This window comes from Cucurbita pepo, chromosome 8 (genome assembly GCF_057944985.1).
Source record: "Cucurbita pepo subsp. pepo isolate OVF chromosome 8, ASM5794498v1, whole genome shotgun sequence".
Classification (NCBI taxonomy): Eukaryota; Viridiplantae; Streptophyta; class Magnoliopsida; order Cucurbitales; family Cucurbitaceae; genus Cucurbita; species Cucurbita pepo.
This window is the reverse complement of record NC_141805.1, coordinates 1,732,680-1,751,072: the sequence shown is the minus strand read 5'-3', so window position 1 is coordinate 1,751,072 and position 18,393 is coordinate 1,732,680. Positions and strand designations below refer to the sequence as shown.

The following is an 18,393-nucleotide window of genomic DNA, read 5'->3' as shown; positions in this document are numbered from 1 at the left end:
GGTTTGTTGGAGGCCCAGAAAATCGCCGGTGGAATTGGATTTTTTTTTTTTTTTTAATGTATTAGCCAATTATTCAATGACCGACAATTTTAATTATTTTGTTGGTTAAAAGGAAAGATGGGCTTTTAATTATTTTCTGAATTAAAAAATATATAAATTGATAAATTTGAAAATAAAGAAAATAGAGTTTTTGTTTGGTGGGATGCAATTTAAAATCTTTTTTAAAAAATATAATATATCTTAATTTGAAGAATAATATTATAATTAATAAATATCAAAACTATAAACCATTTAAAAATTCAATAACTAAAAAAAATAAATAAAATTTTAAAATTAGTTTTGTTTATTAAAATTTGATTAAGAATTCAAATATTTACCAAATAAAAATTATTATACAGAAATTTATGAAAATAAATTTAATTTTTAAAAATAATTATAACCTGACTCCGTTTTAAATGGGTGAAGCCACGACATTTATGCATGGACCCAATACAAATGATACGTACAAGTTCTGACTAGGATAATTAGGAAAGATCAAACCAATTTGAACTGCTCACATCATAGTAGTAGTAGTCTAAGTGGGATGCAGCCATGAAAGAAGGTTGTTACTTTCGTGTCTCTGGATTCGGTGTGTGATCAAGCCGACTATACCTTTCATGTACTCTACATACTGCACTCTATCTTTCTTCCCAACGAGCCCACTTGAGATATTTCCGCTCTCCCGAACTCCCATTATTTGTAAAAATAAAAAAGTTACGAGCTATCTATTTAAGATTAGAATTCAAAAACCCAAAATGAGCAACCAATTCATCTCCATCTTCAACCTCATCATCTTGTTCATCAAACCCATGAACTCCAAACCCTTCTTCATTAGCCTCATTCAACAAATTCTCCCAAAACCCATCATCCATTATTCCATCTCCTTTTTCACCCATTTCTTCTTTAGCAAAATGCGGGTTATTTTGGTTCATGTCAACCGCTAGTAGCTCGACATCCACATGGATGTTGTTCGCGAACGATGCCTTGTCTTCTTCGTCATATTCGTCGGAGGTTGGGGAAAGGCCTTGGTCGATATGTCGTCTTCGTTTTCTATTGATGGCTTCTTCAAGCTCTTTGTGCTTGTCCTTTTGGTGGATGAGTTGTTGGATGAAATCAGGGAATTGAATTGCTCTTGCTAAGAAGTTCATTATTAGTTGCTGCCTTGTCTCTGTCTTTTTGAGGCGGCGCTCCATTGTTTGGAGCTGCCCTTTGGTGGTTTGTTGCTGTTGTCTTAGCTTTACCAGCTCCCCCATTAAAACCTGCTTGTCTCGCTGCAGCCGATCGATTTCTCCATCCAGACCGAACCGCCCGACTTCGACACAAGGGTCCGGAGCTTGGAGAGTGGCATTTGGTTGCACCGTTTTCCTCCTCCGAATCAGCTTCAGAAGATGCTTCTGCCCTCTCAAGAAACCTTCATGAGCAAACTCCCACTTGTCTGGATCAATCTTCCTAAATCCCTACCAAAATTAAGACTAATTTAGGAATGATCATAAATTTATAAGTAAGTAATACATTTACATACAAGACCTTCGAGAAAAATTCAAAGCAAAGTTAATAATATCATTGTTGATGGGTTTATAAACAAAGAATAGGGTAGGAGGCCTTTTGGGAAGTCCAAATCAAAGCCACGAGAGCTTATGCTAAAAGTGGACAATATCATACCATCGTGGAGAGTCGTGTTTGTCTAACATGGTATCAGAAGTCATGCCTTAAACTTAGTTGTGTCAATAGATTGGCAAATCCTCGAATGTCAAACAAAGGACTCCAAAAAGAAAAATGAGTCAAGCCTCCTCGAAGGCAGTAAAAAATGATTAAGACTCCAAAGGAGTCGAGCCTCGATTAAGGGGAGTCGTAATTTGTTCGAGGGAGGTGTTGATGGGTTTATAACAAAGAATACTCTCTGCATTGGTATTAGGCCTTTTAGGGGAGCACAAAGCAGGAGAGCTTAGGCTCAAAGTAGACAATATCATACTATTGTGGAGAGTCGTGTTCGCCTAACAATCATATTATCGTGGAGATTCGTGAAGAACAACCATTTGGCCAATAACCTTAAAAGAATCGAAATCAAGGGGGAGATTTGTAAAGAACACCCATTTGGCCAATAACCTTAAAAGAATCGAAATCAAGGGGAAGAAAACATACATAGGTGTTAAGTTGTCGAACAAAGCTGGAAAAATTGCTGTGTTTGAAGTATTTGGGGAGAAGGGTCAAGGAAAAGGATTGAGGATCCCAAACGATGAAGCTGTTGTTGTCTCTACTCCAAGAGACAATATGATTGGTGGTTGAATCTTCGACGAATTCGTATGTTTTGGTCAGAAATGGCGGAGGACCCGCCTCGTGAAGACCCTCCATCGGCTGAGGAGCCACCGTGGGCGACGGCGCTCCGTTAGAAAATGCAGAATTCGACGCCGGAAACTCCTCCTTCACTCGGCGGAGACGATTCATGATCTGGGTCGTCGTTAATTTTTTGAAATTCACTCTCAATTTAGTGGAAATTGAAAATGTAAACTGTGAAGGATATTATGAAGAGAGAGTAGCAGTAGTAGTAGTAGGTGTTGAATGGAGGAAAGAATCAATTCTAATTATAGAAACAAATGAAATGAAAAAAAGTGTAAAACTTTTCTTTTTTTTTGGTCCATTTTCCATTTTAGCCCTTTCCCTTTTGAGCATGGCATCAATAAGATTTCAATTAAGATGAGAGATATGTTATATTGAGATTTTTTTTTTTTTTTTTTTTTTTTTATAATTTCATCATTATTTTTCTTTTGTTGCGTCACAATCCAAAACGATCTTGTGTTCTTATGCTCCCTATTGTAATGAACATTTAAAAAAAATAGGGTCTAGAAGATTCTAGAATTATAACGTCAACTAAAATCCTCTCGACGTGCAACATAAAATCAAGCTCAAACTCGAATATATTTTAAGTTAGAACTTATTCGTAAGTTCGAGTATACTCATTCTGTCTTAAGTAGAGATTAGAAATCTTATCTAAAATTGAAAGCCAATCTGGAACCAGGGATGAGTCAAAGATGGTAGTTTGGTAGGGTGGCACCCAAACCAATGTGTTTTAAGTTAGGATTTTGGATGGACACGTCAGCTACAAGATAGCAATAAAGATCCAATAGAGTGATTACACGTGGATTAAAAAGGAAATGATATTGTTGGAAGTTTTTGTTATGGTCCAAAAAAAATCACGAGAACATAATTATTTTAAAGACTTTATTAAAAATTAAAGTTTTTGGAAATGGAAAAATCATATTTTAGAAAATTTTAACCTTTCGGTATTGTAATAAAAAAGTGAAATTTAATATTTATTTTAAGGGAGGAGTGTGTAGAAATTGAAAAGGTGGAAGGGACACGTGGAGGGAGGTTAAGGGGTTATGGGGGAGTGTGGTTTCTTATAATAATGAAAGTAATGAGCTGATGGGTCATCATTCTAAGTCAATGACGTGGAACTAAATTCACCATATTTTTGTAAATATTATTTTATTTATTAAGAAAACAGATGGAGGATTTGTGTAGAACCTCCTCAGAAAGAACAGACCCCACACTACCTTTATTTTTGTCTCTTTTTTCCCTTTTTCTTTTTCTTTATTTTTTTTTTTTTTTTTTGCCTTTCACTATTATTCAAGTATTGAAAATAATAATAATAATTTAAAAAAGCATCTAATATTTTTTAAAAAAACTTATGATAATCTTAGGTAAATGTTTTAAATTATTTTTGAAAAAGAAAAATCATTAAAATATTAATCTTGTGTTTGACACGAAAAGTCAAAGCGCAAACACACTCCATTTCTATATATCTTCCCACACGGACTCTCTGTTTTCTAGGACGAGACTCGTTAGATCGACTAGTGAATGATTTCTCCCTGTTAAACAGACAGATGACGATTCGTCCCCTCTTACGAAACTTTCTTTCGTAAGAAAAAAGTTCAGGAACATGACAACCACCATTACCAAACACTCATTACATATATTTCAGAAACAGCACATGAACGACAGAGTACAAACTATTTAAGTTTTTGCATGAGCCTAGGCATTACTAGCAAAGTATGACAAGCTACAGGCATACCGAAGAAAGGACATGCATACCGGACCATACAAATAGTAACGGGTTCGACAGCTAAGACCCGATCCAACTTCAGAAGCGCGAGCAGAGTTCAAGCTGCAGCGTTAATGGTTTGGTTACCACCTTCTTTCTCCACAAAATTTTTTAGATACTCCTTCCTGCAAAGCAGCAAACGAGTTATTCATAGTTGAGCTAAATCCATGGCAAGGGGCACAGGGAAAATCCATGACTGCACCAACTACAAGCATTAGCAATACCTCGCGGGAAGATGATCATTGGGACGATTGTGAGGAGTCCAGACAGGATCGCCAACAAAGAGTCGCATAGCCTATATACATGAATTTGCCTCATCAGAAACACTGTTCCTTTTCTAAGCACTATACTATAAATTTGCCTCAATATATAAATACATCAGTCCTAAACATGCCCTAATACTACCAAAGGAGGGCTTCAAGGAATCATTATTGGTTTTTCTTGGTTGGAAGACTAGTTTCTTCACCCTACCGTTGCTATATATATATATATATAACAAGTCGAGCCAAAGCCAAACAAAACAAATATGACCTAAATCCACAGTATACTGAATGGAGTACACCACATGAGAGAAGGGTTGTAACAACTTAAACCCACTACTAGCAGATATTGTATGTTTTGACCCGTTATGTATCGTAGTCAACCTCAAGATTTAATAACGCGTCTACTAGGGAGAGGTTTTCACACTCTTATAAGGAATGTTTTGTACCCCTCTCCAACCGATGTGGATCTCACACAAATCTTCAGAAAAAAAAATTATGCAGTGAAAATCATGGCAAAGAAGTGGAGAAGAGTAAAGTGAATCTACATGCTGTGAGGAAGGCAAACAAATAGTTAGAAGGGGTTAGAACTTAGAAGCATCCAGAGTCTTATGATGCTTGTTCTATTATGTGATGCTAACCTTGATGTAGTTGTCAGAATCCAAAGTGAAGCGATGATAAATTCCAGCAGGTAAGACAATCATTGCTCCCTTCTTTACCCAAATACGAATCCATTTGTCATTCAGATCCCTAACATCAAAATAACCTTCATCCACCCACATCAAAGAAAATGAAAATTAGAAGACACAAATAATGCATAATTGAGGTCTAGTAAAAGAAAAACATAACTAATCCTACCACTCCCTGCCACACAGTAACGGATCTCCTCATCGGTGTGCAAATGTTCCTCGTAAAAGTTCTTAATCTTCTCTTCATAATTAGGAAGCTTTTCTGGACAGACCTCGCAAAAGTCCTGACAATACAAGAATGAGATAATAGCAGAGAGAGAGAGACCAAACTTGTTGAAGAAAAAACAAAATAGTTTGAGCAATTTTCACGAGCAATTGAACATGTGCTTGCTCATATAGAAGAATGGAATGAACACACAAGTAAAAGAAACAAACCATGTAGGAGTAATTACGATCACGACGTATCTTCTTCAATTCCTCATCTGTTTCATATTTGTCGGCATCCAGTCTCCAGCTCAGAACTCCAAGTTCTGAAATTTTAGCATAATTCACACAATATAAGTCTATCTAAAACCACTTAGCTTTGTACAACTGTAAGCTATTCTATTGTCAGCAGGCTTACCATCAAGTTGTTGGAGGGACAAATATTGCTTCGGTTCAAGGTGATGAGGAAGCCTCTGGTCTTCATTACTATCATCCATATACCATGCCTGAATCACTTCCTCTCTCGGATCCTGTAAATGCAAGTTTCGAGAATTGTAATGATAAGGATATTGAAAGACCCACAAAATTGGGCTACACACAGCAAATTCAGAGCAGCAGGGCCCTGAACAAAACTATCAGACATCACCGATGCATGCATATCTAAGGACATCATTTCTTCTACGAGAGAAAAAGAGAAACTAAGAACCCATTATCTCTATCAGCACCAGTATTATTAGTATGTCATTTAAACCTACCTAAATCTTCCTCAACGGCTCAATGATGCTTAGGCCTATATCCGCAAACTATAAAACCATGACATCAAAAAAATTGTAACAGCCCAAGCCCATCGCTAGCAAATATTGTCTTATTTGGGCTTTCCCTTCCGGGCATCCCTCAAAGTTTTCAAAACGCGTATGTTAGAGAGAGGTTTTCACACCCTTATAAGGAATGCTTCGTTCCCCCCTCCAACCGATGTAGGATCTCAAAAAAACGAAGACATTTTTCATTTCGATGGTGAGCATTATTTCACATCATTAACATATAACACCAGGATGTCCTTTCAATAGTGCCAGCAAACTTACAAACCAAGTACAAATGGCGCCAAAACAGAGAATTCTTGAACATTATTGATGCTTTTGTATCAATATTTGCAATAACTATTTTGAAAAGCCACATTCAAGTGCCAAAGTCATTGTGCAACACCGTAATTTTCTAAGGAGAACAACTAAAAAAAGTAAGGAAACAGGCCATATCATATTTTCCTAATAAAAAGAGTTTCGAAACAAAAACTTCCAAACAACCCGTTAGATTCTAAAGCCCGATAACAATTGGATAATTATGCGACATACATGAATTAAGACATCAATCCAAATCAACCCAGCGACGGGCGACCGGGATTACTTTCCTTCAACGGATAAACTTGGCGTTGAAATTCCAAATCCAAACCAGAATTTTAGCATTTCCCCCCGGAAATGTGTAAGAACAAGTTCGCTTAATGAAGGAGGAAGCCAAAACACAATTAGTTTCAATTTCCCATGAAAAGGCGCATACGAACATTTCAGCCTAGGGCAGCACCATCTAGATATTAGGAATCAACAGCAAAGTAAACCAAACAACTTCAATTTTCGAGCTAGACTACAGAAAAATGAAACTTCAAGAAGAAATAGTCCAAAAATTTCCATAAATTCCAAGCATGCAAACCCGATTACCAATTATCGCAACGAATTGGGAAATAACGAGTTGAAACAATCAATGAAAAATACGAACAGAGCATTTTCTGCCAATCACAGATACAGAAAGAAACGATGCGATAAGCAACAAAGATAAATTTACCTTGTCGGGAACAGCCATCGTCACTGCAACCTCCGGCCTCTGCTTCAGAATAATAATCCCAATCAAATTGGAACGCTTCAAGGCAACGCAGAGAGGCGAAAACGAAGAAGCTATATACTGCCTCTTCGAACGTACAAAGACGATAATACCCTTAAATCATGGCGTTTTATTAATTGGGAATATTGCATTTTTCATGCTCGAGACAAATGCTTTCTTTTTGTGACCCAATTTCAAAATCAATTCCAAAGAAAAAAAATTACTTTTCTCAATTCATTATTAATTTTTATATTTTGTATTATTTATTTTTCACTCGTATTTAATTTTAAACAACCAGATAGAGACAAACCCGTCAACTTATAATACTAATAATAATAAATGCACCGTTCATTTACTAATCTAAGATAACAACAACAATTTATGGTGTTTGAGTAAATCATTTGGATTGAAAAACCAAAATGAAATTAATTTGTAAAATTCTAATTAAGCTCAAACCATAATTAATTTAAAATCCTTAAAATTATAAGAACCAGAAGAAGAAAAACAAAGCAAAAATAGTAATTTAACTAATAAAATACAGTTGGAGAAAATAAGAATATAAGGAAAGGGTATAGTTGGAAATATATAATCTTTATAGCAGCTTCCCGGGGTAGGTTCCATTTGGGGGAAGGTTGGACCGGACCGGGATGGTGTCCGGTTGCGGGTCGCGATTGGCTTTCCAGTTGCGGTTCAGGTTCAAAAGTCCACGAAAATGGTCTGATGGGCCGTAATTTCTATGGCACGAATACATTTCGGGTAGGGAAATTCAACCAAATTCTTGAAATTAAAGCTTTAATTCAAATAATATATTTGAAAATATTCTTTCAATTCCTTGAAAAATGCAGACCTTTTGGTAAACAACTTGAACTTCTCGTCCTTTTTATTCCTTTTTTTTTTTCCTTCGCAAACGTACAATAATTAGAAATGTCGATGATTATTGGAAGTGAGTCTCATATTGGTTAATTTAGTGGAAGATCATTGGTTTATAGGTGAGGAGAGAAGCCCAAATCAAAACCACGAGAGCTTAGAGACAATATAACAAAATTAAAATAAAAAACAATTAATAATTAAACTAAAAAGGTGGCATTTTAAGTAATGAAAAATCATGAGCCACGCATTCCGAGCTCATTAAAAGAGGAAGCTGCCGAAGGTGGGCCTTAGACTGCGAAAAACGGGCCGGGCTTTATTAATCGAACTGCAAAAGTCGACCCGGTCCATGACCAGTCGTAAAGCCGGACACTTTTTTTTCATATTTATTATTGGAATAAAAATCGTGTAGGACAATAAAAGAGGAAAAAGAAAATTAAAATTTACCCCAACTTAGTAAGCTGCAATAAATCTCTCCTTAAATTTCCCATTTCGTCATACCGTACCATTTTTTTTTTTAATTAAAACATTCCATAAACAATAACACCTATTTTTTTAACCATTAAAAATTATAAAAATAAAAATAAAAATTGTAGGGTGAAATTGAAAATTTTAAATTTATAATTAAATTATAATAAAAATTGATAATATAATATGGTCATCAGTAAAAACAAGTAGCGTCCAAGTGTACGTAGGAATCCGTCGTTAGGTCTATATAAAACGTGGGCCCCACTGCACATTTAACAAAGGTCATCTAATCTGACCATCCAGTATTGAGGATCTAACGGTGGAGATTTAGAGAGAGATGACTCAGATGTTCGTTCCGTACAAGACAGCTCCCTCTCCCCCTTTTTTTCTCCCGCACGTACGTAATCCACACGGGTGCTCCTTCCTTCTTTCACCCTTAATTTACCCCTACCCTATTTCTCTTTTCATTTTTCCTATTTTACCCCTACCCCTCCTCCTTAAATTTTATATAAAATGGTATTGATTAAAATCTTTAAAATAAAGATTAATAGAAAATTTTCTTCTAGACATGTAATAAATTCTCAAGAGATCACCTGCGTAGAGTTAGTCGATGCTTATTCTTTAGATACCGTCATTATTTCTTCTCCAAGTTCATGATCCATAGGCCTTCTATCTCCACACGACATTTGTGATGTCCCACATTGGTTGGGGAGGAGAACAAACCACCATTTACAAGGTTTGGAAACCTTTCCCTAGCAGACACGGTTTAAAGCATTGAGGGAAAGCCCAAAGAGGACAATATCTGCTAACGGTGGATCTGAGCCGTTACAAATGGTATCAAAGCCAGACACCAGACAATGTGCTAGCCTTCTTGCTGTTCCTCGAATGGGGGGGGGGGGGGGGGTGGATTATGATGTCCCGTTGGGGAGGAGAACAAACCACCATTTATAAGGGTGTGGAAACCTTCCCATAGCAGACACGTTTTAAAGTCTTGAGGGGAAGCCCAAAGAGGACAATATCTACTAGCGGTGGATTTGGGTTGAGGGGAAGCTCGAAAGGGAAAGCCCAAAGAGGACGGGAAGCCCAAAGAGGACAATATCTACTAGCGGTGGATTTGGGTTGAGGGGAAGCTCGAAAGGGAAAGCCCAAAGAGGACAATATCTACTAGCGGTGGATCTGGGTTGAGGGAAAACCCGAAAGGGAAAGCCCAAAGAGGACAATATCTACTAGTAGTGGATCTGGGCCGTTACAACATTGTTGCATCAGGCTTTCACCCGTTTGCCGAAAATTTCTCACTGCTGCATCTCATAGGAGCCTGGGCCTTGTCTCAGTTCTAGTGTGGCTGATCATGCTCTCAAATCCGCTACTGATCATCGCCTTGATAAGCTATTAGCTCACCAACTAGCTAATCAAACGCAAACCCCTCCTCACGAGGATTAAGCTATGGAAGAGAAAGATATAGTATATAGCATAAGTAGTAAATTTAATTTTTTATTTTTTTTTTATCATTTTAAAATCTTAAGGAAAAAGGGAAGAGAAGGGGTAAAAAGGTAATTTAGGAGAAAAGGGTTGATGAGAGAGAGGGGCAGTGACGCTGGGAAGGCCCCCAGCAGCAGCAGGTTAAGCCAGACAATAAGACAAACCCCATTACAATCTTTTTGGGCTCTATGTATTTGACTTGAAATAATACTCTCTAAAATAGAAATAAAATAAATAAATAAATTAATTAATTTAAAAAAAAAAAAATGAAACGATAAGAGAGAAGCAGAGGAATTCAGAAAGGCAGCATGCAGCGGCAGAGGCAGAAGCAGAGGAGCAGGTTGGTTTACTCCCCCCGCCCCCCTTCCTCTCTATTCCTACACAACAAAATCTCCTGCACCGCTTCCGATTTCTGAATGGGAGGGTCACACCGCCACTCCAATCATTGCAACTTCTCCTTACTTCTAACCCTCCTCCTCGCCTTCGCCGCCGTCTTCTTCCACTCCACCTCTGCGGAAACCCACCGGTGGTGGCTTGGGACACCTCTTGGACCGGGTTCGTCGCCGCCAACTTGCCGATCCAAGTGTGGGAGATGCTGGCCGTGTCAACCGGTTCATGTTCCAATTCAACCGGGTATGAGTGTGCCATTGGAGTACTACCCCGAAGCTTGGAGATGCAAATGTGGGAATAAGCTCTTCATGCCTTAGGCCAAATTCAGCCACCGCAAGAAATAGTAATTTTCTTTTTATTTTTAGACTAAAATAAATTTTTTTTAAAAAAAAATGCTGTTTTTATGTGTATATATTGATCTTCTGGTTGGTTATTATTGTTGGTGGTGTTGGTATGAATGAAACTAAGCTGAGAATTAATTTAATGCATCTTTGAACATTATATTAATTTAATGGGTTTGTAATTTAAAAACAAAAAAGTTTAGCAATTAGTTGATAATTAGAGGTCACGTGTAATTTTTGTGAAGCTTCCCCACAAGAACAGAGTATGAACAGTAAAAAAAATAGTACAGATTTAAAAAATGTAAAAAAAAAATAAATAAATAAAAAACAAAAAGCTGATTCAAAACAGTGATTCAGCTCAATTATATAAAGAAAAACCAAAATAAATTTTCAATATAAAGCAATATTGAAATTTGGTGGCTTTTTGCATTGGAAAATGTAAAAAAGGAGAGAATTGGAAATTATTATTATTATTATTATTTTTGTTATTCTTCACTGTTGAAAACGGCGCCGTTTCATAATAAGAGAATTAACAAATATTTTAAAGTATTTAAGATTAATTTTTTTTTGTGACTCAATCGTGGGTGAAAATTAAATATACCAAAAGAACAAAACATTCTTAATGGTGTGAAAATCTCTCCCTAATCGACATGTTTTAGAACAAAACATTTTTAAAATGTGTGAAAATCTCTCCCTAATCGACGTGTTTTAGAATCTTGAGAGAAAGTCCAGTCTAAATATGATAATATCTACTAGTAGTAGATTTAGATTATTACATGAAATTATTTTGTTTTGATTTCTAAACGGATTAAGACATGCAATGCAACTTCGAATCGGAGAGTATAAATTCAAATTCTCAAATTTTACGGTCTTAAACATGAAAAAGGGAAAAAAAGTGTCACCGTTTTTCAATTAAATAGAAGTTTGAGGGTCGATTTGAGTGAAAGGGGATGTTTTGTTTAGTAATAGAATGTGTATATGTGAAGTGAAATTGATGTAAAATGGGGAATGGGTAAGTTTGTAAATAAAACATTGGGAGTGATGTGTGAAAGGAAAAAGAGTAAATTTGCAGGGGCAATTATGAAAAAGTGTAAAAGATGAAGGGTATATCAGCATAATATCAGTACACACGACCACAGAACCCCTACACTCTTTTGTTACCGCTTTTGTGGGTGACAAAGCCTTTATGCTTCTCAATCACCACTTTTGCCTCTATTAATTTAGCTAAAATTAAAAAAAATTAAAAAAAAAAAAAATTGAAAAGGTACTATTTTAATTCATATTTTAATTTCAAACTTTAAACAAAAAAAAAAAAAAAAAAAAAATCTAAAAAATAGATTACTCGTGAGTTATTTTTAGGTTGATATAAAATGTTTCACTTTTGTAAGAGTTAAACCTCATCACTAGTAGATATTGTCCGTTTTGACCCATTACGTATTGTCGTCCGCCTCACGGTTTTAAAAGCGTCTACTATGTAGAAATTTTCACACCATTATAAATAATGTTTGGTTCCACTATCCAACCAATGTAAAATCTCGCAATCCACTTTTATTGGAGACATAACATTCTCACTGGCACACACGCTCGATGTCTGGCTATGATATAATTTGTAACCGTCTAAGCCCACAGTTAATAGATACTGTTTGTTTTGACCCTTTAAGTATTGTAGGCAGAAGAAAGTAGCCATCAACACTTTTACCTCTATTAATTTAGCTAAAATTAAAATTAAAAAAAAAATGAAAAAGGTAATATTTTTATTCCTAATTTAATTTCAAACCTAAAAAATAGATCGGAAAAATAACATAATTTTTTAAGTGGACTGTGAGTTCTTTTTAGGTTGATATAAAATATTTTACTTTTAGAAGAGTTAGCTCATCACTAGTAGATATTGTCAATTTTTGCCTATTACGTATTATCGTTCGCTTCACGGTTTTAGAAGCGTCTACTATGTAGAAGTTTCCACACCATTATAAAGAATGTTTGGTTCCACTCTCCAACCAATGTAGGATCTCTATTGGAGACCTAGCATACTCGCTGGCACACACTTTCGATGTCCGGCTATGATACCATTTATAACAGTCTAAGCCCACCACTAATAAACCCTTAAGTATTGTAGTTAGCCTGATGCATATTAAAATCGTGGTATGTAACGGGTCAAAACGAATAATATCTATTAGTGATAGACTTGAGTTGTTACGAAAACCCAATCCAACCTAGAGTACAGTTATACATTAATTTTAATTTTATTATAATTTGAAAATATATTTATGTATATTGGGACATAATTTATTATTATTAATTTAATGAAGTGAGATTAATATTTGGGGTTAGAGAGGGGACAAAATGGGACTGATACCAGGAGGACAGGAGCGTCATTTTCTATTCGGTAATGATATTTACTTTTACTAAATGGAAAAAAAAAAAAAAAAAAAAACTTTTTTAAAAAATAATAATAAAAAAAAGCGGTGAAATGTTAGTTGGAGCGTTAAACGAGTGTTGGGGATAAAAGGGAACAGAGTTGTCGTTCAGAAGCTCCAAAACGTCATGTCGTTCTGAGCAATCCCCTGAAAAAAACTACATTCCACTACAATCCTCTTTTTTCTTTTTCTTTTTTAATTTCAATTACGTGGCTCTACTTTTATTTCCCTCTTTTATTATTTATTAAATCTGAATTTTAAATTCTTTGGGCCCATGCTCATTTGGGCTCCCGACAATATTTGGGCCTCTCCGAAGCCCAAGCCCAACATTCATGGTTGATTTTGGTATGAAGTCAAACAAGTCGATTTGTACTAGAAAAGTTGAACATTAAAACCATTAAAAACAATTTTGAAAAAAACAAGAAGGAAAAAAAAAAAAGCTTATAATTTACAATTTGTGTTCCCCGTTCAAACAGGTTGATCTTGGAACATACAAGTCCTTTCAGCCGCCATTACAAGAAGCTTGGCAACTCCCTGTGTCCACATGTCATACTCTCTCTGGTTTCTGCACTCGAATTCCACCACCCCTCGCATCAGTGTCTTCAGCCCGAAGTAGCGGCGGTCGTCGCCGCCCTCCAGCAGGTGCCGCCCTGCCCATGCCGGAATGTCTTTCACTACATCCACCACCACATCTGTGCAAGGAATCCAATTAACTTAAATATTCAGAATATGTTTATTAATTAATTAATTAATTAATAAACAAAACTTACTCTTTTTCTTTTTGGTTATAGCCCCAGCCACGTGCCTGCTCTTCATCTTCAACACAACCTGTAACAAAGGAATATAAAATTAAAATGAAAATTTTATAAAATTAAAATTAAAAAAAAAAAAAAAAAAAAAAAAAAAAAACCTGATTTGATCGGTTGATATAAACAGAGACAATTTTCCAATGGAGATCGTCTGTAATACGAGGATTAGTGGTTTGTTAAAACAAAATTAAAAAAGTTAATTAATTAAAAATTTGATGAATTGAGAAAAGGTAAACTTACCACTACGAGTACGTTTAAGAAGCTCACAGCCATCAGCGAGCAATCGTACGGTGACGAAATTATCTTCATGTTGAATTTGATGGTTTGATTCACAGTCACGTAGAAGATCAAGGTCGTGTTGAATCGGGTGAGGGTTGCCGCTAAATTTTTGAGTCTCCAAAATATTCACAGTACCATAGCTGCTGGATGCTCCGATTCCTGTCTCCGTCGGGTTTATAGCCGCCGCATTCCACACTTCCTTCATGGCCCTCGATTTAAGCGTTGCAGCTCCTTTTAATGCTACAAAATTCACAACACGCGTGTTATTTTTCAAAGAAATTAAAATATGTATTAGGCTGCTACTACAACCTGTTGAAGCGGCGGCGGTGAGCGTCATAATATCGCCGGCGGACTTGACATTGACGGCGGAGCTTATAACAGAGGCGAGGTGATCATGTTCTGCTCCCATGGCCTCAGCGGCCTCCACGCATTGAGCGGCGACCAATGTGGCGGCAGAGGCCAAAGCCATATCGGTCTTTGGGATATCTTTCCCGTCATTTCCGCCTTGGGAACTTGCAGAGGCGGAGGCAATGGCGGCGATGGCAGCAGCCACCCCTGCAACAGAAACAGCAGCATGAAGCTGAGCATTCTGTACTCTGTTTTCTTCTTTTCTCCTCTCCTTCCGCTCCTTCAACCACCGTCCAACCGTCTTTCCGCCGCCGATAACGGCGGCGTTGGACCCATTCACCGTGGCGGTACTCAAAGTATAGTTGGAGCGGTAAAGCTGCATGGAATTTTGCCGATTCATGCTTTTGAGAAATTTGGAGGAGATGGGTTTTTGTCAAATTGATCAATCATTGAGATCGTCATTAGTTGAAACGAATCGAATTGGTCTCATTAATTGTCGCCGGAAAAGCCCTGTTTCTCGGAAACCCACTCTTGTTTTGGATGAACAATTCAAACCATTGGAATTGGATGGTCAATACTTAACCAATTCCCCTGATGGTCAACTGCAACTCTAATTCCTAATTAAACAAAAAAAAAAAAAAAAACTATATTTCCCCAAATTCCAAAGTTTTTGACGTCATATTTAGTATTTTGCAAAGCTGTTAAAAATGGTTTCTTTTAATATCCAACAACGTTTTTCGTCTAAAAATGGAACAATCGATGACTGTTCGAAGAGCTGAAGTAGTGACTAACTAAGAGAAAAACAAACCTTGGTGTCGTGGTCGGCAATTTCAACCGCTGCTGTGCGGCAGCCTGCCGGATGTCCGAGGAGACACGTCCTACTGGAAGAACACGATCGAATCTTCGTCGGAACAGAGTCAATAAAATTTTACAAGAAGACACAAAGTTACCAAAAGGGTTCATAAAAACCAGAAACCCCTCCACATCGACGCCGGTCGGAATCTTGGAATTGACGGACTCCCAAGGGGGAATCGAGAGGGACGTCGGAGGACAGCCGGGACGTGGCGGAGGAGCAAAAATAATTCTATTGAGGCCCAAAGCAAGCCTTCTTCGAGCCCAGGCCCAAACTATTGATAATCCATCCTCATTATGGGCTTTCTACAAGGCCTTTAGTTTGGAACAATATATATATATTTATATATATATATGATTGGTGACTGTGAAGGTTGGTGGTGGTGGCGGTGGGTGGCGGAGTGGCAAAAAAACATGGGAACGTGAAGGAGATCCGACACTACCAATTTTATTCAGTGCTGACGCGACACTTCTCCCATCCCCATTTTCTTCTAACTTCTTTTGTTTTTTTCTACCATAAATAAATAAATAAAAATCTCCTATCTATTTATTTATCTATTATTATTATTTTAAATAAAATATCAACTTCAAATTTTCCGAACAGTCGACATCATAATATGGTGCAAAAATCATCTTAAGAATGAAAAATAGAATTGAAATCAAAAGTATGTATTCTCATTGATATTCATAAGCGGATACAAGATACCAACAAAATATATATATATATATATATATACTAATTAAATATTGATAATAAAATAAAATATACTCCAAATCAAATCATAAAAAAAATAATATTAAGATATAATATCTGAGATATATTCCATAAATAATATATTATTCGAATATTATATCTCAATAAATGAGAAAAAAAAAATATATTGAAAAAGAGTTTGTATTTATATTTGTATTTTTCTCGTTTTATTTTGATAAATATTTTAAAAATTTTAAATTTGATTAAGTTAGATAAAGAAATAAACATATGACGGTGAGAGCGCCCGAAAAATTCTTAAGCCGTATGAAAAGACAGTTAAATTTAATTGATTAGTATACTCTAAGTTCAAATTGAAGTATAAATATCTTAATTAGAGATATATTTTTATAAATATTATATAAATATAAGGTGGGTTTTGGAAAAAAATAAATAGGAGACAAAATAATTTTTTAGAAGTTCCTTATTTTGTTTTTTTAATATTAAAAAACACTTTAGACACCAATTGATTAATTAAATAATACACGTCCATTTAATTTCCATTTCCAAAAAAGGAAAAAAAAAAGGTCAATTTTGTTTCCATGCCTCTTTGGGTCAAATATTATGACTTTGGTCGCATTTATCACTTTCCAAATTAATTAATTAATATAAATATAAATTAAATTCACAAAGAATAATAAATAAATACAAATCAATTTATATTTTCAAGAAAAAGGAGAAAAATAAAATAATTTAATTATGCCCTAATTAATGGCCTTAATTTAATCTTGCACATGGAAATATATTTGCTTTGTCTTTAAACAAGCCCCATGTGGAGAGCCACCTAAGCATTATATAAAAGACATAATAATCGAATCTACACAAATTATTTATTTATTTATTATTATTATTTTTTAATTCAGATTCCAATGAATATTACTAAAACACGATGAAAATTCAAATTCGTACATATTTATATAAATTATAAATATTTGGTTTAAAACTTATTATAAATATTTTATATTTTTTTAATGAATATTCACAAAGGAGATGAAATAATGAAAATTGCTTCCCAATGGCAAAACATAAATTTAAAGGGGGAAGTACTTATATAGCAAGCCACGTGAATGCCAACTAATTGTTATTTAATTTTTTTAATAAATAGGAAATGTAATTAATAACAATATAAATATTATATTTAACGTTTATTATAAATAGTAAATATATTTGGCGTATGTTGTAATTTATGAATACGTGTTATCATGAATAAATAAGAAATTTTCAATAATTATAAAAAAAAAGAAATTGACAAAAAAGAAATAATAAATAATAAGTAAAAATGAATGTAATAGATGATGTTACAAAGGAATGTCAAAGCATCTCCTTTGACTTTATCTCCTAAAAGCCACTTTGACCAATTTAAATCCAGCTGGCACTTATTTTACATGCAAATTATAAGTTCGCCACGTGGCCTTCTATTTTTTCACCTTATGTAAAAGTAAAAAACAAAAGTCTAATTTATGACGTCAATATATCAAAGTTGAATTTAGGCTTTATTTATCCGCAAATTATTGGTTTTTTTTTTTTGACGTCATAAAATCATCATTCAAAGTAGTGATGGGCAGCTTCATTGCACGTGACTCGTTGGAGTATTTCACAAGAGTGGCCATGTTATTTGAAGCTTCACCTTTAACCTTTTTTCATTATAATTAATTATGTTTTTATTGTGCAAAATTGTCATAAAAATGAAAATTTAAATAAATTAATTGAATTTATAGTCGAGATCTAGATGCAGAACAAGACTCGTTAGTGAGATCATATGAATAACATAAAGACCTTAGTGAGATTAAATCGATCCTTCCCTGCCATAATAGCACCACATAGCTTCGCAGCATAATAATACATATCTTTATTTAGAGATCGTTAAAGGGATAATAAACCAATGATAGAGTTGACTTAGTCTAGCGTCATCCATCCCTTGTCTCCGACCAGAAGATAGAGACTACTCCATGCACAACTTCAACATCTCCTTGGGTAGGTCGTTTTTTTTTTCTTCAGAAACCCATTTGAAAAACGCATTGACTTTTCCTCGATGTTCTAGTATCCAAACAAACAAAAAAGTACACATTGCAGACGAAAAAAAGATAGATGTTCAGTGGCGACTAGTGGTTTACACAACATCGGTGATAGTTGGAGTGGCTCGTTCTTCCTTAGTGTTTTGAATATCGTTCTCGATGATCAACCAAGTTGAAATAGAGATCTGATCGCACCAGTGATGTTGTTTAACTT

The 18,393-nt window shown here is 35.3% G+C and overlaps 4 protein-coding genes across 4 annotated transcripts; 1 reads left to right on the top strand and 3 right to left on the bottom strand.

Annotated features, from left to right (window-relative positions):
- Positions 1-401: 401 nt before the first annotated feature.
- Positions 402-2,640, bottom strand: LOC111800657 (heat stress transcription factor A-6b). Its single transcript, XM_023684455.2, has 2 exons — positions 2,182-2,640; positions 402-1,496 (listed from the first exon to the last, which is right to left on the bottom strand). The coding sequence occupies exons 1-2, from the start codon at positions 2,482-2,484 to the stop codon at positions 765-767; spliced, it is 1,035 nt and encodes a 344-aa protein (XP_023540223.2). The 5' UTR covers positions 2,485-2,640; the 3' UTR covers positions 402-764.
- A 1,352-nt stretch (positions 2,641-3,992) lies between these two features.
- On the bottom strand, positions 3,993-7,286 carry LOC111800527 (acireductone dioxygenase 2). The gene is made up of 7 exons (XM_023684261.2): positions 7,128-7,286; positions 5,713-5,824; positions 5,526-5,620; positions 5,260-5,374; positions 5,043-5,167; positions 4,366-4,436; positions 3,993-4,266 (listed from the first exon to the last, which is right to left on the bottom strand). The coding sequence occupies exons 1-7, from the start codon at positions 7,143-7,145 to the stop codon at positions 4,200-4,202; spliced, it is 603 nt and encodes a 200-aa protein (XP_023540029.1). The 5' UTR covers positions 7,146-7,286; the 3' UTR covers positions 3,993-4,199.
- A 2,982-nt stretch (positions 7,287-10,268) lies between these two features.
- LOC147791360 (EPIDERMAL PATTERNING FACTOR-like protein 4) lies at positions 10,269-10,746 on the top strand. Its single transcript, XM_087126531.1, has one exon. The coding sequence runs from the start codon at positions 10,394-10,396 to the stop codon at positions 10,682-10,684; it is 291 nt and encodes a 96-aa protein (XP_086982657.1). The 5' UTR covers positions 10,269-10,393; the 3' UTR covers positions 10,685-10,746.
- Positions 10,747-13,461: 2,715 nt separating this feature from the next.
- Positions 13,462-15,030, bottom strand: LOC111800048 (VAN3-binding protein-like). The gene is made up of 5 exons (XM_087126401.1): positions 14,523-15,030; positions 14,175-14,453; positions 14,036-14,085; positions 13,896-13,953; positions 13,462-13,817 (listed from the first exon to the last, which is right to left on the bottom strand). The coding sequence occupies exons 1-5, from the start codon at positions 14,959-14,961 to the stop codon at positions 13,594-13,596; spliced, it is 1,050 nt and encodes a 349-aa protein (XP_086982527.1). The 5' UTR covers positions 14,962-15,030; the 3' UTR covers positions 13,462-13,593.
- Between the last annotated feature and the right edge of the window lie 3,363 nt (positions 15,031-18,393).